General features: G+C 38.2%; 1 protein-coding gene across 4 annotated transcripts in view; it reads right to left on the reverse strand.

The window, feature by feature from the left end:
• Positions 1-25,858, reverse strand: part of RNF150 (ring finger protein 150) — a 281,379-nt gene that overhangs the window by 15,667 nt on the left and 239,854 nt on the right. For 2 of the 4 annotated variants that reach the window (XR_012435132.1, XM_045392903.3), the window contains one exon: positions 1,823-1,889. The exons of the other annotated variants lie outside the window; for them this stretch is intronic. Coding sequence is in view for 1 of the 2 variants with exons in the window: in XM_045392903.3 (XP_045248838.1) it covers positions 1,840-1,889 (50 nt within the window). In the remaining variant the exon portion in view is untranslated. The remainder of the gene's footprint in view (positions 1-1,822; positions 1,890-25,858) is intronic. 4 annotated transcript variants of the gene reach the window in all.

Raw genomic sequence — 25,858 nt, forward strand, 5'->3', positions numbered from 1 at the left:
ACTCCAGAGTCTGTGAACTTGACCATAATTACTTTTTTTTTTGGTGAGAGATAGGGTCTTTCTCTATCACCCAGGCTGGAGTGCAGTGGTGACCATAGTTCACTGCAACCTTGAACTCCTGGGCTCAAGGAAGCTTCTCACTTCAGTCTTCCAAGTAGCTGGGGCTACCTGCTGGCATGCACCACCCATATCTGACTAGTTAAAATTTTTTTTTTTTTCATAGAAATGGAGTCTCACTACGTTGCTCAGGCTGGCTTTGAATTCCTGGCTTCAAGCCATCCTCCAAAGCACTAGGATTACAGGGGTGAGCCACCATACCTGGCCCATAATCTGTTCTTGAGTTGAGATTCTTAACCCGAGGATTAGTTATTTGTGGGGCGGGGCTGGGGGAGTAGGCATTTAAAATTACATACACACTTTTATAGCTACATAGAGGCCTTTTCCCAGTAGTTTTCATCAGATTCTCAACTCACAAAAGGCTAAGAACCATTCACTGAAATGATTTTTGCATCCCTGGTGAGTTGGATAACACATTACAGTAAGCAACAGAATGGCTTGGTTTTGTTTGTGTGTGTGTGTTTTTTAAATGCATATTTTGGTTTACATTCCACTAGCTATGTGTTCTATTAACTCGACATGATAGTTTTCACATGAAGTCACTGCTTTCCTACTTAATTGTTTCTTTATGGTGGTTATTCAAAGCTAAAGCAGAAAACCATCCTTCCCCGAAGGAGGTTTATTTACTCTACTGCCTGTCTTATGAAAGAAGGCGCAGACCAGTAGCAGGCCAGCATAAATCCTCCTGTGTTAGGAATTAACAAACATTGCCCTCAGAATAAGTGCTCTCTGTTTTGAGAGAAAATAAGGTGGTGGTGAATATAATCCCCCAGGTGGCCTATTCTCCAGGAGGTCTGGTGTTTGTATGCTGGGAGCTGCTTTGCATTACACAAAAGCTTATTTTTCCTCATGTACTTGAAAAGAAAGGTTTCAAAGAAAAATGGCATCTTTCTGTCCACTGCTACTGATGCTTATCTTCTTGAAAATAGGGCATCATTTCCAATCAACCCTGTATTGAACAAGAGCACCATAGGGAAGGCACTTTCAACCACATTGGTTGAATTATAATGTTGCTGTCTTTTCATCTCAGAATGTGAAACTCCCTTCAAGCTGGGGCAGTGTCTATATAGCCTGTCATAATCTTAGTGGGAAAGTTAATTAGACTTTAAATGCAGCATGTTTGCAATCAGGAAATGTGTTCCTTTGAATTCTTTTGCTTAACAAGAATTTCTAAGGAGATAAACTACTTCCCATTTGGTTTATGTTTTCCCATTAATGAGTGGCCTCTGATGTGAGAATGGCAAGGTCTCTGGACTGCTTTCCTCAGAGGGTATGCAATAGGATGGATACTAATATCTAGCATGGACTGGCTCCTTCCTACATGCCAGGCATTGTGCTATGCCATTAAATATATCACACATCACCCTCACAATAATACTGCTATGACGACTTCACATGTTATAGGTGAGGGAGAGCACATAGAAGATGGAAGAAATGGGATCTCAAGCCATGCCAGTGAAATTTGACAGTTGCACTATTCTGGAATGGCAGAGCTACTAGAGTTCTATATGGCAGCCATGTTGCTCTTACAGACAAGACTCAGCCACATTTGGAAACCCAGCAGGCTTATGATACCAATTCATCCATTTGGCCAAGTGAGTTCTAGAATTGTTCAGATATAACTGGCACTTTTGCCTTTTCAATTCCTGCTTCATAATTGCAAATATATACATGTTGTGGTCAAATTAGGAAAATTATTTCTTACCTTTCAGATGGGGAAGTTTAAAACATTGTTTTTATTTGGATTTGGTGAAGAAGAATTCGCTGGAAGCCTGTATATTAAATTAGATCACATAGTTAGGATTTCACTTTGCTTTTATCTCTTTGCTGTTGGTTTTCTTTCCCTGTGACACTTCACCTAGCAGGGGAAAGATTTTCTCCAACTGCTCAAATTCCTTACTGATTTCCTTGGCAGTTCATTCATTGAGTCATTCCTTACTAAGTGCCAAAAGAAGAGGCAATGTGATTTTTACATTAGTTTTACATTTGTTTTTGCAGGGAAGGAGGCAAAATCTAGTGCACATTCGTGTTGTCAACAGTTTCTTTACAATGCCCAATTAGTACCACCTATAGAGAACCTTAAACATTAAGCATAATATCTGGTAGATGAAAGACTTTTGATGAGTGTAAATATGATTGGTATTAAAAAGGAGTATAAAAGAGAAAGTTTCCAAATGGATTTAGAGAGATAGGCAGAGTTCATACATATTTATCCATTTCTGCAACTGTATAAAATTATCTGTAGACCCCATTTATTCATTCAACAATTCACTTAATCTTTATTCAACAGGTGTTTATTGAACATGTATTAGGTACACAGCACTGTTGAAGAGCAGTGTGGAGAAAAGAAAGATGACCTAAATACAGGCTCTGACTTTAAGGTGAATTTGATCTACTAAAAGAGATTACATTTGTATCTAAAGAAATTTAATACAAGGTGACATATGCTAAAAGAGAGGTGTAGATAAAATGTCAAGGAAACAAAGGTGAGGGAAAAATATCACCTCCAAGTGGGTAACCAAGAGGATTCATGAAGCAGGTTATATGTAGGCTGGCAGTGAGGATCTGATTAGTACTGGGAAGTATGGAGGTAAATGGAATTCCTTTCAGAAGGGCCAGCATGACTATAGCAATCATCAAAGCAAATTTCAAGGCATGTGGATGGTTTGACTTGCCTGTGGCTTAGTGTGTGAAGAATGAGGAAGGGTTCAAACAGGTCACTATGGCTCCAAAAGTGTTGGCTGTGATTTCAATCAAATCAGAGGGAGAAAGATTCTCTATATCCCCATCAACACTTACTATTTTCTGTTTATTTTAAAATTTTATTTATTTTTAATATTAGCCATCCTAACAGGTTAAGGTGATATCTCATTGTGTGTGTGTGTGTGTGTTTTTTTTTTTGTTGTTGTTGTTTTGCAAGAGAATCTTGTTCTATCACCCAGGCTGGAGTGCAGTGGCACCATCTTGGCTCGCTGCAATCTTCACCTCCCAGGCTCAAGTATTTCTTGTGCCTCAGCCTCCCAAGTAGCTGGGATTACAGGTTATGCACCACCATGCCCAGCTAATTTTTGTATTTTTAGTAGAGACGGGGTTTTACCATATTAGCGAGTCTGTTCTCAAACTCTTGGTCTCAAGTTGATACACCTGCTTTGGCCTCCCAAAGTGCTGGGATTACAGGTGTAAGCCACCACACCTGGCCTCATTGTGGTTTTGATTCAGATTTCCCTGATGATCGGTGATGTTAAGTATCTTTTTTATGCTTGTTGGCCATTTGTACTTTTTCTTAGGAAAATTATCTATTCAAGTCCTTTGCTTACGTTTCAGTAGGGTTATTTATGCTGTAATTTGAGTTGTAGGAGTTCTTTGTGTATCCTGGATATTAATACCTTATCAAATATATGGTTTGCAAATATTTTCTGTCATTATGTAGCTTGTCTTTTCACTCTGTTGACTGTTTACTGTGTAGAAGATTTTAGTTTAATGTAGTCCAATTTGTCTATTTTTGTTTTTGTTGCCTGTGCATTTGGTGTCATTTCCAAGAAATCCTTACCAAATATAATGCCATGAAGCTTCCCCCTCCTGTCTTCCTCTAGGAGTTTTACAGTTTCAGGTCTTAGATTTAGGTCTTTAATTCATTTTGAGTGATTTTTTTTTGTATGCTTATGCTATAAGATAAGGGTCCAATTACTTTCTTTTGCATGTGGACCTCCAGTTTTCTCTACACCATTTTTTGACACTATCCTTCCACCACTATGTAGTCTTGGCTCACTGTTGAGGATTATTTGACCATATACATGAGGATCTCTATTCTGTTTTATTGGTCTATATGTCTGTCTTTATGCCAGCACCATATTGTTTTGATTACTGTCATTCTGTAATATGTTTTGAAATTAGGAAGTGTGAGGCCTTTAGTTTTGTTCTTCTTTCTCATGATCGTTTTGGCTATTTGGAGTAAATATAAGTTTCAGAATTGTTTTTCTGTTTCTGCAAAAAAAAAAAAAAAAATGCCATTGGGATTTTGATAAAGATTCCACTGAATTTACAGATTGCTTTGGATAGTATGGACATTTTAACAACATTGTCTTCCAGTCCATGAACATGGGATATCTTTCCATTTATTTATGTCTTAACTTTTTTAAGCAATGTTTTACAGTTTTCAGTGTACAAGTCTTTCACCTTGTTAAGTTTATTCCTAAGTATTTCACTTTTTTGATGCTATCATAAATGGAACTGTTTTCTTAATTTCCTTTCATATTGTTACTGTACAGAAATTCAACTAATCTTTTATGTTAATTTTGTACCCTGCACTTTGGGAGGCTGAGGCAGGAGGATCACTTGAGCTCAGGAGTTCAAGACCAGCCTGGGCAATATAGCAAGATCTTGTCTGTACAGATGAAAAAAAAACTAGCCTGGCATGGTGTCACATGCCTGTGGACCCAGCTACTTGGGAGGCTAAGGTGGGAGGATTACTTGAGCCCAGGTTGAGGCTCCAGTGAGCTGTGATTGTGCCATTGCACTCCATCCTGGGTGGCAGAGCAAAATCCTGTCTCAAAAAGAAAAAAAATATTGCACCTAGAAACTTTGACTTTGCTGAATTAGTTTATTAGTTTTAAGAGCTTTTGAAATCTGTAATCTTTAAAGTTTTCCACATATAAGATCATGTCATTTTGTGAACAGAGATAATTTTATTTCCTCCTTTCCAATTTGGATGCTTTATTTATTTATTTATTTCCTAATTGTTCTGACTAGGACTTCCAGTACTGTGTTTAATAGAAGTGGTAAGAATTAGCATTCTTTTCTTGTTTCTGATCTTGGAAGAAAAGCTTTCTGTTTTTCACCATCTAGTATGATGTTAGCTATAGAGTTTTCATACTTGGCCTTTCTTATGTTGAGAGAATTCTTCTATTCCTAGTTTGTTGAATATTTTTATTATTAAAGCATGTTGAATTTCTTCAAATGCATTTTCTGCATCAATTGAGATAATCATGTGATTTTTCATTCTTTGTTCTCTTAATGTGGTGTATTACACTGACTGATTTTTTTTTGTATATTGAACCATCCTTGCATTCCAGGGATAAATCCCACTTGATCACGGTATATAATCTTTTAATGTACTGTTTAAATTGATTTCCTTATATTTTGTCAAACATTTTTACATCAAGATTCATTGGTTATATTGGTCTGTAATTTTCTTTTCTTTTAGTATCTTTGTCTAGATTTGGTATCACAGCAATACAGGCCTCATACAATAGTTTAGAAGTGTCCCCTCCTCTCCAGTTTTTTTTTTTTTTTTTTTTTTTTGAGAAGAACTGTCATAAATTCTTTTTTAAATGTTTGGGATAATTCTCCCAAAAATGTGTAAAGCCATCTGGTCCTGGGTGTGTGTGTGTGTTTAACAAAAGGTCTTTTTATTACTGGTTCAATCGCCTTACTAGTGATAGGTCTGTTGCAATTTCCTGTTTCTTCATGATTCAGTCATAATAGATTGCATTTGTCTAGGAATTTATACATTTCTTCTAGGTTATTCATAGGTGTATATCTGTCCACAGTAATCTCTTATAATCTTTTTTATTTCTTTGGCATTAGTTGTAATGTCTCCTCTTTAATGTCTAACTATTTATTCAAGTCTTCTCTTTATTTTAATTTAGTCTAGCTAAGGATCTGTCAATTTGGTTGATCCTTTCAAAACACAAATTCTAAGTTTTGTTGCTCTATTCTATTGTCTTTCTATTCTCTATTTCATTCATATTTGCTCTAATCTTTATTATTCCCTTTAAATTCTGCTAATTTTGAATTTCCTTTGTTTTCTTTTCTGTAGTTCCTTGAGGTATAAAGTTTGGTTCTTTGAGATCTTCCTTTTTTAATGTAGACATTTATTGATACAAACTTTCCTTTGTTTATTTTATTTTATTTTATTTTATTTTATTTTATTTTAAGACAAGGTCTAGCTCTACAGCCCAGGCTGGAATGCAGTGGCATGATCTTGGTTCACTGCAACCTCCACCTTCTGGGCTCAAGCCATCCTCCCATTTCAGCCTCTTGAGTAGCTGGGACTACAGGCATGCATTATCACATCTGGATAATTTTTGTATTTTTTGTAGAGATGCGGTTTCACCATTTTGCCCAGGCTGGTCTCAAACTTGTGAGCTCAAGGGATCCATCCACCTCAGCCTCCCAATGTGCTGGGATTATAAGCATGAGCCACCACACCTGGCCCCTTTGTACTTCTTTTGTTGCCTCCCATAAGTCTTGGTACATTACCTTTTTGTTTTCATTTGTCTCAAGAGGTTTTCCAATTTACCTTGTGATTTCTTCTTTGACCCACTGGTTATTCAAGAGTGTGTTGTTGGTTGGGCATTGGGGCTGATGCCTATAAACCCAGCACTTTGGAAGGCCAAGGTGAGAGGATTGCTTGAACCCAGGAGTTTGAGACCAGGCTGGGCAACATAATGAGACTATATCTCTATATGAAAGACAAAACAAAGCAAAATAGCCAAGCATAGTGACAAGTACCTGCAGGCCTAGCTACTCAGGAGGTGGAGGTAGGAGGATATCATGAGCCCAGGAGTTCCAGGCTGCAGTCTCATGTCACTGCACTCTAGGCTGAGTGACAAAGCAAGACTCCATCTCTTTTAAAAAAAGAGGATGTTGTTTAATTTCTACATTTTGATGAGCTTTCCAGTTTGCTATTGATTTCTAGTTTCATTTCACTGTGCCTAGAAAAGATATTTGGTATGATTTCAATCTTCTTAAATTTCTCTCTCTCTTTCTTTCTTTCTTCCTTTCTTCCTTCCTTCCTTCCTTCCTTCCTTCCTTTCTTTCTTCCTTTCTTCCTTCCTTCCTTCCTTTCCTTTCTTCCTTCCTTTCCTTCCTTCCCTTCCTTCCCTTCCCTCCCTCCCTCCCTCCCTCTCTCTCTCTTTCTTTCTTTCTTTCCTTTCTTTCTTTCTCTTTCTTTCTTTCTTTCTTCTCTCTCTCTCTCTCTCTTTCTTTCTTTCTTTTCTTTCTTTCTTTCTTTCTTTCTTTCTTTCTTTCTTTCTTTCTTTCTTTCTTTCTTTCTTTCTTTCTTTCTTTCTTTCTTTTCTCTCTCTCTCTTCTCTTCCTTCCTTCCTTCCTTCCTTCTTTCTTTTCTCTCTCTCTCTCTTTTTCTTTCTTTCTTTCTTTCAGATGGAGTCTTAATCTGTCACCCAGACTGGAGTGCAGTGGTGCAATCTTGGCTCACTGCAAGCTCTGCTTCCCGGGTTCATGCCATTCTCCTGCCTCAGTCTCCTGACTAGCTGGGACTATAGGTGCCCGCCATTACGCCCGGCTAATTTTTTGTATTTTCAGTAGAGATGGGGTTTCACAGTATTAGCCAGGATAGTCTCGATCTCCTGACCTCGTGATCTGCCTGCCTCAGCCTCCCAAAGTGCAGGGATTACAGGTGTGAGCCACTCAATCTTCTTAAATTTCTTAAGACTTGTTTTGTGGCCTAACATATGATCTATCCTTGAGAATATTTCGTGTGCACTTAAGAAAAATGTGTATTCTGCTACTGTTGGGTGGAGTGTCCTGTATATGTCTATTTGATCCAACTGATCTATAGTGTTGTTCTATTCTACTTTTGCCTATTGTTCTCAGTTTGGTTTTCTATCTATTTTTGAAAATGGGGTATTGAAATCTCTTACTCTTACTGTGTTACTATTTTCCCTTTAAATTCTGTACATGTTTGCTTCATATATTTGGGTACTCTGTTAGGTAAATATATATTAATAATTGTTATATCTTCCTGAATAATTAACCTCTTTATCATTATATAATGACATTCTTTGTCTCTTCTGACAGTTGCTTACTTAATCTATTTTTTCTGATATGAGCACCTCTGTTCTCTTTGGTTACCATTTGCATGGAATATCTTTTTTCATCTTTTCCCTTTAGCTCAGGTGTGTTCTTAAATCTAAAGTGACTGCCTTGTAGATGGCATATAGTTTCCTCTTGTTTTTCATTTATTAAGTCTTTTGGTCTGAGAGTTTAATCTATTCACAGTTAAAATAATTACTGATAGGGAAGTACTTATTATTTTCATTTTATCATTTTCTATGTTGTAGTTATCTCTCTTTTTCCCTCTCTTGATGCCTTCTTGTTAGTTTTGTTGATTTTTTTTTTTTGTAGTGCTATACTTTGATTTGTTTCTCTTTTGTGTACTTTTTTGGGTATTTTCTTTGTGGTTACTATAGAGATGACATAAAACATGTTAGAGCTATAATAATCTATTTTAAGCAGAATGTCACATACCAAAACTCTACTCTTATATATTCCCTTCTACACTAAGTTATTGATGTTATAAATTATATCTTTGGTATATTTTACATCCATTAACATTTTTTTTTTCACCTTTGTCTTTTAAATTCTATATCAGAATTAAAAGTGATTTATGCACCACCATTACAGTATTTATGCACAACCCTATTACAGTATTCTCTGTTTGTCTACAGATTTACTTTTGCCATTGAGTTTCATATTGCCATATGCTTTCATGTTACTATCTAATGTTCTTTTGTTTCAACTTAAAGAACTCACTTTAGCATTTCTTGTAAGGCAGGTCTAGTGATGACAAACTCTCTCAGCTTTTGTTAATCTGGGCAAGTCTTTATTCCTCTTCAGTTTTGAGGACAGTTTTTCAGTATATAGTATTTTTCATTGCCATTTTTTCCCCTTTTTCTCAGTACTTTAAATATATCATCTCACTCTTTTCTGGCCTATAAGGTTTCTGCTAAGAAATCTGCTGATAATCATATGTAAGCTCCCTTGTGTGTGATGAGTTAATTTTTTCTTGCTGCTTTCAAGATTCTATCTCTGTCTTTGACTTTGGACAATTTGATTGTAATGTGTCTCAGTGTAGGCCTCTTTAAGTTTATCATATTTAGAGCTCACTGAACTTCTTGAATGTAGATGTTCATATCCTTCCTTACATTTGGGAAGCTTTCAGCCATTACGCCTTTGAAGAAGCTCTTTGACCTTTTCTCTCTCCCTTTTTCTTTTAGAACTCTCATGATGCACATATTTGTCCACCTGATGGTACAGCATAAGTCCCTTAGGCTTTCTTTATTGTACTTCACTTTTTTTTTTTTTTTTTGCTCTTATGACTTGATAATTTCAAGTGACTTGTCCTCAAGTTCACTGATTCTTTCTTCTGTTTAATCAAGTCTGCTCTTAATCTCCCTCAGTAAAATTTTCAATTCAGTTATTGTAGTCTTCAACTCATGAATTTGTTTGTTTCTTCTTCATAGTTTTTCTTTGTTGATATTCTCATTTATTCATACATCATTTTCCTAATTATATCCAGCTGTCTATCTGTGCTCTCCTTTAATTCACTGGGCATCCTTAAGATGATTCTTTGAATGAACTATTTATCTGATAATTCATATATCTCCATTTTTTAGGGATGATTTCTGGATATTTGTTACTTTGATTGGGCCATATTTTCTTGTTTCTTTTACTTTTTATGCTGTGTTGGGACTTCAGTATTTGAACTATCTGCCACTTCTCCCAGTCTTTGCAGTCTGGTTTCATACAGGTACAGATAGTTCGCCAACTAGCCCAGCTAGAGATTCTGGAGGTCTCTCAAGCCTTTTCTGAGGATGTGTGCTTTCCGAGTTTTTGTACAGAATCTAATTGCAGAGGTTTGCCAGTTTTACTCAGAAGCTTCCCCAGTGTCTGCATCATTGAAACTTTCTGGTGCTATATAGAAAGTTGTGGTACTGGAGCTCCCCCTTGTGTTTATCTTTGAGACACGTGCTCAACCAAGTCCTCTTGATCACCTTTTTTTTTTTTTTTTTTTTGGGTCCCTGACCTGCTGCCTTGTTCCTCTCTGTGCTTAGATTTAGGCAAGACAGAAGCCAGTCCCTTAAGTAACACCCCCTCAAAAAGTCAGAATATTAGACATCCCACTTTACAATCACTTTTCTCTCTCTCTGCCTGAGAAGAACTCTGAGTTGGGAGTTTTCTCCAATGGTACCATGCTATACTAGAGGGGAGGGCCTCTGGTGAATGAGTGAGCTCCATGAATTTTCCTCCTGGGCTTCCAAGAACTTGGCTTTGTCCTTGCCTGGAGTGCAGGAACTTCTTAACTTGTTTCTGTTATTTCTCCCAAAGACAATTGGTCTGTATACATTTTTTAAGTCCACTGGTATCTCCATGGAGGAAGGAGGGTCTGGGGCTTTCTATTATGCCATCTTCCTGTTGTCACTTCCAAACCGTTTTTTTCAACATGGCTGTACTATTTTTCCATCTCTACAAGCAGTGTACAAGAGTTTTAGTTTCTCTACATTTTTGCCGACATCAATCTTTTTTTTGTTTGTTTGTTTTTGAGACAGAGTCTTGCTCTGTCGCCCAGACTGGAGTGCAGTGGTGTGACCTTGGCTCACTGCAACCTCTGTCTCCCAGGTTCAAGCAATTCTCATGCCTCAGCCTCCCAGCTAGCTGGGATTACAGGTGCATGCCATCCTGCCCAGCTAATTTTTGTATTTTTTTTTTGTTTCCCAATAAAATTTTATTTAAAATTTATACATAATTTTGATATCCAAAATTTAATAATTCATACACTCATAATAAGATAAGAATGTGACTAAATTTTTGTTTTCATATTTCTTTGACTGCCAATATACTTGGCTTGTATTTGGCTCATATTCATTAAAAATGCCATTTCCATGTAACTTCCTGCATTTTAAGCATTTACTTGCTTTTTATCTCTGCATAGATAAAGCACATACTTTCAGGTTCTTATATTGCTCATTTATGGAACTTTTTTTTTAAAATTTATTTATTATGATTATACTTTAAGTTGTAGGGTACATGTGCATAACGTGCAGGTTTGTTACATATGTATACTTGTGCCATGTTGGTGTGCTGCACCCATCAACTCGTCATTTACATCAGGTATAACTCCCAATGCAATCCCTCCCCCCTCCCCCCTCCCCATGATAGGCCCCGGTGTGTGATGTTCCCCTTCCCGAGTCCAAGTGATCTCATTGTTCAGTTCCCACCTATGAGTGAGAACATGCGGTGTTTGGTTTTCTGTTCTTGTGATAGTTTGCTAAGAATGATGGTTTCCAGCTGCATCCATGTCCCTACAAAGGACGCAAACTCATCCTTTTTTATGGTTGCATAGTATTCCATGGTGTATATGTGCCACATTTTCTTAATCCAGTCTGTCACTGATGGACATATGGGTTGATTCCAAGTCTTTGCTATTGTGAATAGTGCTGCAATAAACATACGTGTGCATGTGTCTTTATAGCAGCATAATTTATAATCCTTTGGGTATATACCCAGTAATGGGATGGCTGGGTCATATGGTACATCTAGTTCTAGATCCTTGAGGAATCGCCATACTGTTTTCCATAATGGTTGAACTAGTTTACAATCCCACCAACAGTGTAAAAGTGTTCCTATTTCTCCACATCCTCTCCAGCACCTGTTGTTTCCTGACTTTTCAATGATCGCCATTCTAACTGGTGTGAGATGGTATCTCATTGTGGTTTTGATTTGCATTTCTCTGATGGCCAGTGATGATGAGCATTTTTTCATGTGTCTGTTGGCTGTATAAATAAATGTCTTCTTTTGAGAAATGTCTGTTCATATCCTTTGCCCACTTTTTGATGGGGTTGTTTGCTTTTTTCTTGTAAATTTGTTTGAGTTCTTTGTAGGTTCTGGATATTAGCCCTTTGTCAGATGAGTAGATTGCAAAAATTTTCTCCCATTCTGTAGGTTGCCTGTTCACTCTGATGGTAGTTTCTTTTGCTGTGCAGAAGCTCTTTAGTTTAATGAGATACCATTTGTCAATTTTGGCTTTTGCTGCTGTTGCTTTTGGTGTTTTAGACATGAAGTCTTTGCCCATGCCTATGTCCTGAATGGTACTACCTAGGTTTTCCTCTAGGATTTTTATGGTATTAGGTCTAACATTTAAGTCTCTAATCCATCTTGAATTAATTTTCGTATAAGGAGTAAGGAAAGGATCCAGTTTCAGCTTTCTACTTATGGCTAGCCAATTTTCCCAGCACCATTTATTAAATAGGGAATCCTTTCCCCATTTCTTGTTTCTCTCAGGTTTGTCAAAGATCAGATGGCTGTAGATGTGTGGTATTATTTCTGAGGACTCTGTTCTGTTCCATTGGTCTATATCTCTGTTTTGGTACCAGTACCATGCTGTTTTGGTTACTGTAGCCTTGTAGTATAGTTTGAAGTCAGGTAGCGTGATGCCTCCAGCTTTGTTCTTTTGACTTAGGATTGTCTTGGAGATGCGGGCTCTTTTTTGGTTCCATATGAACTTTAAAGCAGTTTTTTCCAATTCTGTGAAGAAACTCATTGGTAGCTTGATGGGGATGGCATTGAATCTATAAATTACCTTGGGCAGTATGGCCATTTTCACGATATTGATTCTTCCTATCCATGAGCATGGTATGTTCTTCCATTTGTTTGTGTCCTCTTTTATTTCACTGAGCAGTGGTTTGTAGTTCTCCTTGAAGAGGTCCTTTACATCCCTTGTAAGTTGGATTCCTAGGTATTTTATTCTCTTTGACGCAATTGTGAATGGAAGTTCATTCCTGATTTGGCTCTCTGTTTGTCTGTTACTGGTGTATAAGAATGCTTGTGATTTTTGCACATTAATTTTGTATCCTGAGACTTTGCTGAAGAGCTCTTTATGACAAACCCACAGCCAATATCATACTGAATGGGCAAAAACTGGAAAAATTCCCTTTGAAAACTGGCACAAGACAGGGATGCCCTCTCTCACCACTCCTATTCAACATAGTGTTGGAAGTTCTGGCTAGGGCAATTAGGCAAGAGAAAGAAATCAAGGGTATTCAGTTAGGAAAAGAAGAAGTCAAATTGTCCCTGTTTGCAGATGACATGATTGTATATTTAGAAAACCCCATTGTCTCAGCCCAAAATCTCCTTAAGCTGATAATTTTTGTATTTTTAGTTGAGATGGGATTTTGCCATGTTGGCCATGCTGGTCTCGAACTCCTGACCTCAAGGGATCCACCTGCCTCAGCCTTCCAAAGTGCTGGGATTACAGGCATGAGCCACAGCACCGGGCCTGAGCTTCTTTTTATATATGTTCTAAGAAGTATGTACATCTTTTTGGGAAGCTGAGGCAGGTGGATCACGAGGTCAGGAGATTGAGACCATCCTGGCTAACATGGTGAAACCCCGTCTCTACTGAAAGTATAAAAAAAATTAGCCAGGTTTGGTGGCGGGCACCTGTAGTCCCAGCTACTTGGGAGGCTGAGGCAGGAGGATGGCATGAACCCAGGAGGCGGAGCTTGCAATGAGCCGAGATTGCACCACTGTGCTCCAGCTTGGGCAACAGAGGGAGACTCCACCTCAAAAAAAAAAAAAAAAGTATGTACATCTATTTTGGAAAGTGAATGTTCAAGTCAATGTTAGCTTTTATTTATCTGCTTTTACTCCACATTTTTCCAGAATAGAGGAGTGTGCATATATGTGTGTGTGTGGTTGTGTTCAGCTGAGTGGAGTGGGCAGTAGTGAAAAACAGGAAATAACTAAGAAAAGCTGAACGAGGCATCCCACCCCACAGTGCTCCACCAGAGACATAAGGCAGGTCACCCACCTTCTTTGCCCATTTTTAAACTGGGTTGTTTGTCTTCTTACTGAGTTATATGTTCTGAATGCAAATTCTTTATATGTTCTGAATACAAATTCTTTGTTAGACACAGGTATTGCAAATATTTTCTCTCAGTTTGTTGCCTCACTTTTCATTTTCTTAAAGATGTCCTTAAAGGAACAAAAATTGTATTTATTTATTTATTTTTGTTTTGAGACAGTCTCACTCTGTTGACCATACTGGAGTGCAGTGGCACAATCTTGGCTTATTGCAGCCTTGACACCCTGGACTCCAGCAATCCCCCTACCTCAGACTCCCTGGTAGCTGGGACTACAGGTGCATACCACCACAGCTAGCTAATTTAAAAAGTTTTAAATTTTGATAAAGGCCAATGTATCAACTTTTTCAATGGTTCACTTTTTAGGTCCTATTTAAAAAATATTTGCTTATCCTAAAGTTGTAAACATTTACTCCTATGTTTTCTTCTAGACTTTTTATAGTTTTAGTTTTTACAATTGAAATCTATGACCCATTTCAAGCTAATGTATGCTGCAAAGCAGGAGTTGTTCATTTTCCCCCCAACATTTTTGTAATTAAGTTCTTGAATTAAATTCCCTTATTTTGAAATCCCTAGAGTGATTTCATTTTACTGACTGGTGTAACTCAATACAGGTAATAATATTAGAAAGAGAGGTGGTATTCAGATTGCAGAAGGATTTGAATGCCAGGCTAAATTATCAGAGCACTATTTAACTTACATGTATGATATTATGTTGATACTTGACAAATACTTGCTTAGATAAAATGTTGCGAAATAAACAATCTCAGCTTCCTCATCAGTAAAGTACTGATGATAATACATTTTTTATAGCCTGTAATGAGATTTGATAAATACACACACATATACACATACACACAATGCTATGCAGTATGTGCACTATATGCTATGCCAGATAATATGCAGCTAATATTGGATTTAGTATATTTACTGGGAATCTGTTTTATTCTTTCCCCACTAAGCTTTCTGAGCTCTTTCTTTGCCCATTAACATGCTGGTGACAAAGTACACCCTTCCTTTCCCCGGCTATAATCCCACTGTTTCTGTAATATTCTATTTCTTCAGTGTTGTTGGATGTAGGTCGACACATCAACATTTCATAAAGAGTTCATTCACCATGTGACAGCCTTATCCTTACTGCTTGTACAACTGTCACTCTGTTACAAGATAGCCCAACACAAGAGCCAGAAGAAACTAGAGAACAGGGCTCTGATGGAAACACAAAGTCTGATTTAAAGGTCAAGCTGCAGAACACAGCAAGTAGGGAATCCTTTACTTTGCTCTGGGAGGGGTTGGGAAGAGGAAAGCAGAAATAGAAACATACTCTCTTACACCTGCATTTTCAAAAAGAAAGAAGCATTTTAAATAGAGAATGTGCCTAAATATATATTCCTCAGGAAGAGCATAAACACATTATAAGGTAAACAGCTCAATGATAACTGGAGGCCAAACACTGACATGAGCACGCTTGGCTCTTATCATGCTGGCTTCATTTTACATCAACCTGTTTGACTTCCAGTCTATTTAGGGTTTTTATCATTTCTGACCATCCTGACATCTGTTTCTCCAGAAAGCACCTGAAGAAGCCTGATTAAAAACCTTAAGAATTGTAAGTAATTTGTTTAGAAGAATCTCTGGTTGCCTCGTCTTCCAATAAATATTGCATAATTCACCTTTGGTTGGTTTGAAAGCAGGTCATAACTGGTATGTTGGGGGATGGGCAGGAGGGGAGGGCTCAAAGTGGAGGCATGAATAAGCTCTCAAAAGGTGACAGACTCACTCTTAGCTACAGAAAAGAGGCTTGATGTTTTGACCCAGAGCCTGGGTTGATGTCCCAACAATAAATTTCTGAAATTCACCTAGACGGGTGTGTTTACATGCCTTCCCCGACAATCTAATGGGTTTTATCTAAAGCACATAGTAACAAGAGCAATGGTCCAGTCATGCATGTTGTGAGACCATAACCCTACCCATTCCTCTGGCTCACAGAACATAATTTTCAGCTCTTTCTGTTTAGAACAAAAAACAGAATTTGTAATCAATATTTGTTCTTACAACAAGAATTCCTTGCTATGAGTTTAGGGTGAAAATAAAGGAGATACAAATGAGGTAAGCTGCTCAACAAGGTAAGGATACATGAAAGGGCAAAGGGAATAAGGCGGACTGAGCTGAGCCCGACATTTGTCTTCCATTTTGCCCCTGGGGATGGAAACCACAGCTCATGTAGTCTTTTGTGCTTTCTTCTTGTTTCCTTACTAGGCTGATAAAGCTGAAAGAGACTTAGAGATTATTTAATCAATCATTCTCTCAACCAAATAAGATAATGAATATAAAGCATTTAGCCCTGTTTCTGGCTCAAAGAAATCCTTAATAAAAAGTAGGCTGTTGGTGATCATGATACAGTTGAAGCTGTTTAGTTGTTCATGGTTATATTAACCCATCCCATTCACTTCATACTAAGAAGGCAGGTAAGAAACCCAGCATCACATACTGGTCCCTGAATGGGATAATACTTATTATGTCAGTGCTGAGATTAGGTCTTCTAACTCCTTAAACAGTTTTTTTTTTAAATAAAAAAATTACAGACCGGGTCTTGCTGTGTTGCCCAGGGTGGTCTCAAACTCCTGGGCTCAAGCAGTCCTCCTGCCTCAGCCTCCTGAAGTGCTGGGATTACAGACATGAGCCACCATGCCTGGCTTAATTAAACAATTCATTTAAACTATGTATTTTCCCTTCTGGAGCAGATTCTCAAACTTCTTTTGAAAAAAGTCACATTCCCTTTTGATAAAATTAAAAAGCTTATCCCTCCCTGTGAAGGTTTGACACCTCTATTCTCACACCTTTAGAAGTACTGTAATTTTTCCTGAATCCTTTTACCTATGAGGAAGATTTTGTTGAACTTTGGAGTTGGTATTTTAAAAAATAATTTGCATTTTTGTTTCCCACTTATAAAACCAAGTCATTACTTTATGTGATGTTTTTCTATACACATTCCTCCTAACCCCAATCATTGATTCAAAAGTTTGCAATCCCTAAATGCTTCATCTGGGTTTGGTACCTCTTTAAAAATCTCATGCTACTCTGAAGCGGATTTTTTTTTTTTTTTTTTTTTGTGGGGGGAAAGAGATGTTTTAAAATGCTACAAAAGTACAGGAAATAATATAGTAAACCAAACTGCAGTGTCTCCATCACTAAGTGTCAATGCTTAATGATATACAAGTCCCTGTTCAATGTCACTTTCTCAGATAAGCCCTCCTTGAATGCCTGCCCTAATTAGTAGTCCCTGGTCACTCTCTCCTTACTTGGCCTCATTTTGATTTTATTTTTGATAATTGAATCCTGACATTATATTCTATATTTCTTATCTTGTTCAATAGGATGTAATCTCCATGAAGTCAGGAACTGCTTGCATTGCCCCAAGATTCCCCAGCATAGAAAGGAGGATCTGAATTATACTAGGCTCTGAATAAATTTTTATTGAATGAATGATGTTTCATTGAAGGCTGTCTTTTTAATTAAAGCAAAACAAAAAACAAATAAAACCCCCCATATTAGCTCCTTTTGTGCCTCACCATTAGTTTTATAACCCCAACATAGCAACCACCACTCTGATTGGATATGAATTCTTACAGTATCTTTCATGCAAATCAGTGTGTGTGTATGTGTGCAGGTAACAAAAAAAAAAATCAATGTACAAGTTATGTTTTGTGTTAGCATTTTTTATATGAAAGAAAGCTTGCTATTTGTGTTATCCTGCAATTTACTTATTTTTCCTTGTTTTCAGATTTAATTACATTATGTATTTAATTTCTTGTTAACTGCTATAAAAAAAAAACTAGTCCATCTAAGAATATGCTACATTTTATTTGTCCTTTCCCCAATAGAGAGACCTTTAGGTTACTTACAATATTTTTTCACTATTATAACAACTTTTCCCTGTACATGTGTTACGTGCTAATGTTTCTGTTCCCCAAAATTCATATGTTGAAAGCTTAAACCCCAATATAATGATATTAGAAAGTGGGGGTTTGGGGAGGTAATTAGGTTTAGATGTGGTTATGAAGTTGGGGTGCCCATGATAGGATTAGTGTTCTTGTAAGAAAAAGACTGGAGTTCACTCTCTCATCTCACCACGTGAGGACACAGAGAGACAGCAGCCATCTTCAAGCTAGAAGAGGTATCTCAGTAGAAGTCAACCATGCAGGCATCCTGATCTTGGACTTCCCAGCCTCCCGAACTGTGAGAAATAAATGTCTGTTCTTTAAGCCACCAGGTCTCTGTTACTTGATGATAGCAGCCTGATAGACTAATAAGATGTATCTTTTAGCAAGTTCTCAAAAAAATGTTAGTTTCCTTTTCCCTTCCTTGTTTTCAGGTCTAAGAATACAAAATCACTTGCTTCTCCTCAGAAGGGACCTTTTGAGGAGTTTAATGCAGCTTCCAGATGCTACCACTTGTTTTGGCTTTCCAGAAAATAAATGTCAAATTAATAAGAGAAATGAAGAGGTGTAAAGTACCATTTTAAATCACTGATCTCACTAAAGGTTAACTATAATAATAGCTAGTCACCTGTCTGCACCTATTATTATATTCCATGCTCATGGCAGGTGGCAATGAAGGTGGGATGAGTGGGTGGAAATAGCACTGGTAGAAAATGATAGATTTGGCCAAGAATTGTTCTAACACACTTTTATTTTTATAACAGTGGTTATTATAATTTTATCACCATCATCACCATCCATTATATTTGATTTAGTTTCCAGTGTTCTTGCCATATTTGAGTCCGTTTTACAGCAGGCTACCTGACTTTCAGAAAGGCTACTGCTCTCTCAAAGTCTCAGAAAGAGCCAGTAGTAAGTGGCAGAACTAGGACTTGAACCTAGCTCTTCTGTTCTTGCTCCAGTAGGTTTCACAGTGCTCCATTAAGTCATACAAGTCCACAGAGCACCCCAAGGACCACTGTGGGAGGAACTGGGAAGGCTGGACCGTGGTGGAAAATGATGGTGGTGATGACAAAGTTGAAAATAATAACTGCAACAAGCCCAGCTGAGACGGTTCTTTCCAAACCCCTCCATTCCTTCCCCTCCATTAGCAGTTAGCATAGTTGTCCTTCAGTACCCAGTATTCGTGGGGGATTGGTACCAGGACACTGCCCCCCTATCAAAATCTGAGGATGCCCAAGTCCCTTATATAAAATGGTGTAGTATCTGTATATAATCTATGCACATCCTTTCATATACTTTAAACCTGGGCCCCCGACTGGTACCGGTCCATGGTCTGTTAGGAACTGGGCTGCACAGGAGGTGGGCGGAGGGTGAGCGAGCATTACTGCCTGAACTCTGCCTCCTGTCAGATCAGCAGCGCATTTGATTCTCATAGGAGCAGGAACTCTATTGTGAACTGTGCATGTGAGGGATCTAGGCTGTGCATTCCTTGTGAGAATCTAACTAATGCCTGATGAGGTGGAACAATTTCATCCTGAAAGCACCACTGCCCCACCCCCCACCACCTCTCTTGTGGAAAAATTCTCTTCCAAGCAACTGGTCCCTGTTGCCAAAAACGTTGGGAACTGCTGCTTTAAATCATCTCTAGATTACTTATAGCACCTAATATAATGTAAACGCTACCTAAATAGTTATTGTACTGTATATTTTATTTGTACTATTTTCTACTGTTGGATTGAGATTTTTTTTTCCTGAATATTTTTGATATGCAGTTGGATGGAGGGACACCTATATAGCAATGTACAAAAGCAGATGACTAATTAATAGTGTAATGAATCTGTTGAAGCTGTTGAACCCCCTCATTTACTTTACTAATTAGATCTATATTTCCTTTGCTAATCTGACCTTTGTTTCCTGAAAAGCTAAAACAAAACAAGCATCTGATGGCTAAAATTAATTCTGCCAAAGGCCTCTGCTTACAGTGATGCAACAACAAGGGAGGGGAAGGACCTATACTTCACCAGCCTGTGCAGTTTAAGTTGATCTCTTTATTACATTTGAACTGTACACAAATATCGGGTTTGAAAAAGACTTTTGTTAAAAACTCAAAGGGAAAGGTGTGGCCAATTCAGCCTTCCATACAATGGCAATTTTGTATCCTGCTAACTCTGTCTCCAGAAAGTGGGTTAGGGAGTCTGGGCGACTTCTTGGCCTCCCAGGTTCCTTCTCCCTCGGGAGGGATGTAGCCAAAATGTACCCTAGAGTAAAAGGTCTGTGGAGGCTGGTGTAGTGTGGCTCATGCCTGTAATCCCAGCACTTTGGGAGGCCCAAGCAGGAGGATCACTTGAGGCCAGGAGTTTGGGACCAGCCTGGGCAACATAGTGAGACCCCCCCTCTAAAAAATAATAAGTTAAAAAATTAGCTGAGTGTGGTGGTGTGTACCTGTAGTCTCAGCTACTCAGGAGGTTGAGGTAAGAGAATTGCTTGAGCCAAAAGATTGAGTCTGCAGTGAGCCATGATTGCACCACTGCAATCCAGCCTGGCAGATGGAGTGAGATCCCTTTCTTAAAATAATAAAAAGGTCTGAGGGTAGTCCTGCCACCATGACCACCCCCCGGCCTTTCTCCAAAGAACACTTTTATTCACAATATTCCAGACATGTGATTAACAGCACTGTCTTATTTCGTTATTTAAATATTCCGCCCATGGATGTTTTTTCTCCTAACTAGAGCAGACTGGAATTTCTCAGGGGTGAGGGGCTTATTTTGCAAGACTCCGTCTCTAATGCTATAGATATAAAAGAAATGCAAAAGTTATCACTTGAATGTACTGAATAAATAAATGGGAAAATCTGAAGACATCATGTTGATTTTTTGAAAGGATAAAACACTGGGGAAGGGGACTCATGCTCTTTTGATATCAATCCTATGTGGAGTACATCATGCTAAGGAATCAAGGCAAAACCATAGAGCAGGCGACGAGAAACAAGACCTAGACTGAGCAGCGAGCTCAAGCAATCCATTGATTGTGGGCCAGGAATCTCATTCCTGCTGTTTCCAACTCCACCTTACTAGGTACCTTTTAAGATCATTTTCTGTTTCCTTGTTTCTCTTTTAGAACCTCCCTAAGAAAAGGGGCCACTTGTGTGGAATTGTCCCTGAAGTGGGCAGTGGTGGGGGTGTGAATAAGCCAGTTGTTCTGGCAGTGGACTTATGAAGCTTAAAAATGAAGATGTGCGAAGAACTGAAAAGGTATCCTTTAGATTTGGATTATCATGAGTGGCTGAACATGCACATAATAAACACAGAATTAGGAAAATTCTTAAAATTTTAAAACTTAAAAACTAGTAATTTTCTAGTATTAGGAATGCAACACCTAAGACAGAGGCCCTTCATCCTAATATTCTTCAATATATGTACAAAAGGCCAAATTCCCTCAACAAGTCCATAGAGAGTTCCTGGAATTTAACATGGGGGTTAAGGTTTTAGTATTTCCTCCACAAGCTGAAGAGTGATGATTCCTTTCTCTGTCTCTTTCTAAACTCAGGAAAGCTATATAAATCCCTTATGTAGACAAAGCTTTTAGCAGATCTGGCAAATGAGATCTGTTCTTAAGAAAGAGCACTTGGCAAAGTAACTGCTATTTTGTACACATCTGTTTTACATCTGTTCAAACCTAAATTCCTTCAGAGGAGGGGCAATGTCATCCTAGCTCAGAATTGGCATTAATAAATCTTATGCTAAATCACCAACATCTTTTGGTAAAATAGCTGTGCTTAATTAATGAAACAGACTTCCAGATTAAGTTCTGATGAGGTCCTCTAGGTGTCTTCAGAGTGTTTTATAATGTCTTCTCTCCCTAGTTATTGTTAATATATTCTGTGACCTTTCCACAACAGAAAGTCATTTTAACATGTGGCCCATGAAGTTTCTGAATTTTTACTTCTTTTTAAAGGATCATGCTGCTGCTTTCTGGGATGATTACTGATGTTTACAATGAGCCCCATCCCCCACTTTTTAAACTCCATAAATATTTAGGACAAATAACCCTAAATATTTGTCCATGATAGAGCTCCTGGGTCCCTTCCTTTAATTGGTGCCTGCTTTATGATTTTGCCAGTGCTTCCCAGTAGCACACAATCAATGCACATTTTGAACTTGTATTCTTAAAAAATCTGCAGCCACAAACGTGGCTCATGTCCTAAATAGTAGGTGCTGAATAGATCTTCAATGCTTTTTTGTCCAGCCTGCAAATATTTTATATTATTTTGCCATGAAGAAAGCTGCCTGAGACTATGTCGACAGTTTCCTGTAATGTAGATGCCTTGTCAATAATGGTAAGTATGGTGCAGAGTGAACAAATCCATAAATCTCCAAGTCACATATTACTTGCTCATCTGGGGCTGAGCTGCCTGAGTCTCCATGGATACCAAGGGAGCATCTTCAATTCAGGGAACTCCCAGGGAGAGCAGACTCTTTCTCACCCCCGGAATCTGCAAGCCTGGCATAAAAAAGTGAGGGTCCCTGAGAACATTACCTTTGTAGATCCTTTTCATTAACCCACTAGAGACTAAATTCCAGGTCGCTTTTGGTTTCCTCCCACTCCCTTTAAGAGAAAAATCTCCTGGAGAGGGTCGGGGGCACAGGTAGCATGAGAGCTGACTGGGATTTCTGAGACTGTTTGAATATTTTTCCCTCGAAACTTTGATGGGAATTCCTGCATCAGAAGTGATATATTTTTCTATTTTATAGTTGTGTTTTCAGAGAGAGGGTTTCTCTAAGGAGAAGGTGAATATTTAGGCACTGAGACAGCCCTGGAAGTAGAAAATGGGCATATTACAAGCACAGCCAAGCATCAATGTAAGTCAAAGTCCCCACAATATGCCTTGGAAGCAAAAAACATATGTCTCTGTAGGAAAGTAGCCTATATACATTATAAGAGCAAAGCTATGGTTCCATATGTTCCATAACTGTAATCGTTCCTCAAGATAGGAAAATAAAAACAAAGAAAAATGGAGTCCCTACCATTCTTACCTCCTGCCAATTATCAGCTCCCAGAATACATTGTCTATACTTTTAACTTTGGTGGTAGATCATTCTGCTTAGCAGTTACCAACTCTTAGTTCTGTGCTGCAGATCTTAGCTGCAATGCACCCAAATAAACTATAAAATGTAACCTTGTTGCCTTATCCTTTTTCTTATAGTAGTTAATTTTATGACACCAAATAATTCTTCCCTCAGTAAAATTATGCATCTGAGAAAACCAATGGTAATTCTTTCAAAACTTGTCTTTTGATCTGCTTGTTCAAGGACTTATTTTAGTATCTAAGATTTTTAAAGAATTTTTTTTCTACAGGAAGCACTTCCTTTTTCTAGTAGATGATTCTAGAATTATGGCTTATGCTAAAACTGTAAGAGAATGCCTGCACCACAGTGCGTAGGTCACACATCAGGTCGGGGGTGTTTCATGAGCAAAGGAGCCATTATTATAACAATCCAAAGGCAGCAGCCTTCTGCCCAGATAGCAATGTTGGCTGCTAGTATTAAACCTCCATCAAGATCACAAGTAAGGCATGACTAAGTAAAAACCTACTTGTATTTTCTATAAATGTATTTTGGGATTTGGACCAGTGCTATAAGGATCCAGTAGTTATCTTTACTGCATGTATCAATATATAGCATGGGTCTATTAAGAACGATCCTCCAAGGATCAAGCACATACAATTGTACTCAAGTGTTCAGTGGGGGAAATTCCCAAAGCAGAGTAAACAAGAAATAGGTAAAGTGAGTTTGACTGAAGAGAATGTTCTAACTCCAGTACCCCTGCATACAATTAATATCAGGGTGGATATAGAGAAAATGTCAAGGAGCTGTAGGGATAAGATACCAGTTATAATGTGTGCGTTGTCTTGGGTTCTGCTTTCCTCGCGCAGGCACTCTGGGGTTGCTGGGCAGACGTTTTGAAACTCTGGCTTTAGAACGAATTACTCAGGAAGCCTGATAGAAGTGACAATTCTCAGCCTACCCCTAGAAACTGTGATTGAGTAGATCTGGGGAGGGGCCTATGGATCTGCACTCCAACTACAGCCCAGGTGGGTGTTCAGACCATAGCTAGAAACTGGTTTGAGAAACTAGAGAAAGAATCTGGACTTCGATGAGAGTGCAAGAATTTTCACTCCAGCTCTACCATTTACCCCATGTGTGACCTCTGACGTGGTTCCTAGACTGCTCTCTAATTCAGTTTCTTAGATATAAAAGAGTGATAATTGAAAAGGCTAAAATATGTAAAGCTCTCTGTAACATTCTTAGCACAAAGTTTAATAGTGTGTGAGCCCCTTCACCTTCTCTTCTATATAGTAACATTTTTTTTTGAATGCTTATTATGGACCAGGTACTTTTCTAAGGATTATTGCATTACATTTAATCCCATGAGGTAGGTATTCTCTAAATTACCTCCATTTTACAGATGAGGAACTAGAAGTACAGAGAGGTTGAGCCATTTGTCCAAAGTTACACAGATAGCAGGTGGCAGGGCTGGGCCTTGACCTAGCTTTACTACCAAGAACGTACATTATTTTCAGGGACATAAATGAGGGATGGGGAATTTCAACACCTCTCTCTGCTGTCTAACAAAGACCTACACTTTACTTATAGTGCCTTTAGCATCTGATCGTGTTCCTTGATGCCCCACCAGATGAAGAGACTACTACCACTCAGTGTGGATGGACACATACAATTTTATTTGGCCCCAAAGGTGTTGTTCTATCATAGGGCTTGGATGCTAGGAATATACTACTCCTAAAATTAGGAACTGCCTTACTTGTAGAGGCATATTTAAATTTTTCCAGATATTAGAGAGCCTTAGGTTCACTTAAGAAAAAAAATGATGCACACATTTTTTTTTTTTTTTTTGAGTTCTCTCTCTTATGAGGTAAGCTGCAACTACAGTTTCATTTCTAGGAGTAATCAGGAGACCCATGACCAGAAATTTCTATGATCCCTGCTGAGACATGGCTAGCTACTATGACATAAAGTTGATGGTACTGAGTAACATGTATGTATATGTGCAGGCATGCATTTATGCTAGATAAAAGCACAGATGTGCATGTGTGTCAAAGTACTGCTTTAGGTACAAATGTCTGACACATATGCTATGCATATATGAACATGTTGTAGGTTTATTTTCCTACATAGGTGCATGGGCACACTTGGTATACAGATGTGCACAGGCACACATGCTTCCACATATGCATGCATGTATGTGCTTGTGTATGCAAGTATTTATGTATCCAACTACACATATTTTATCTCAGTTTTTTAACAAGGAAGATACGCTTTTTAATCCATTGAGTTCCTGCTTAAACTTTGATTTCTAAATCCTATTTTCTAATTAACTCCTTATTTAAATAACAGTGGCAGTATTATTATGGTATTATTTTTCTTTTAAAAATTCATTCCACTGTTCTTGTGCACAGCAGGAGTATTAAATGCAGCCAATACTTTATTGTGCTGACAGCCCTGATTAAGGCATACGTCTTAATTTAGAGAAATGAGTGATTTGTTTGACAAAAAAATTTTGATGGAACTCTAGTCTATAAATCTACTAATTGTTCCTCCCTGCTGCGAACATTAGATATCAGTGTGATTCTACTAATAGGGTTTTTTTTTTTTTTTAAATGAGATCTAATAGGAACATTCAAAACATTGATCTTAGCACTGTGTGTGAAAGAAGTACTGCTGCCCTGAAACTGTCCATAAATTTGGGATTGCAAGGCTGCAGTGAACTGCAGAGGACTTGCTTTGCCTTAAAAAGGCTGAACCAAGTGTCACCATAAGGAAATGTGGCCCAGGATTCCTGCAGCTTCCAGCTTTTCCAAATTAAAAATTCAGGTTTCTATGTAAAACCTTGCCAAATTTAAATGTGGGCTCCTCACTGAACTTTATCAGAAGCATTCTGAAGACAAAACACATTTCATATGTAGGCAGGCAGAGTCACAGGTGGCACCAGTTTGATACCTCTGCCTAGAAAAATCCTGGAAATTTCTAGACATCTAATTCTACATCGAACTCTATCCAGTTATTCTGAATGATAAGCCAAGGCTGGAGATTGGTGGTGGTGTGTGTGTGCATGTGT

The sequence above is a fragment of the Macaca fascicularis genome, chromosome 5, assembly GCF_037993035.2.
Source record: "Macaca fascicularis isolate 582-1 chromosome 5, T2T-MFA8v1.1".
NCBI lineage: Eukaryota > Metazoa > Chordata > Mammalia > Primates > Cercopithecidae > Macaca > Macaca fascicularis.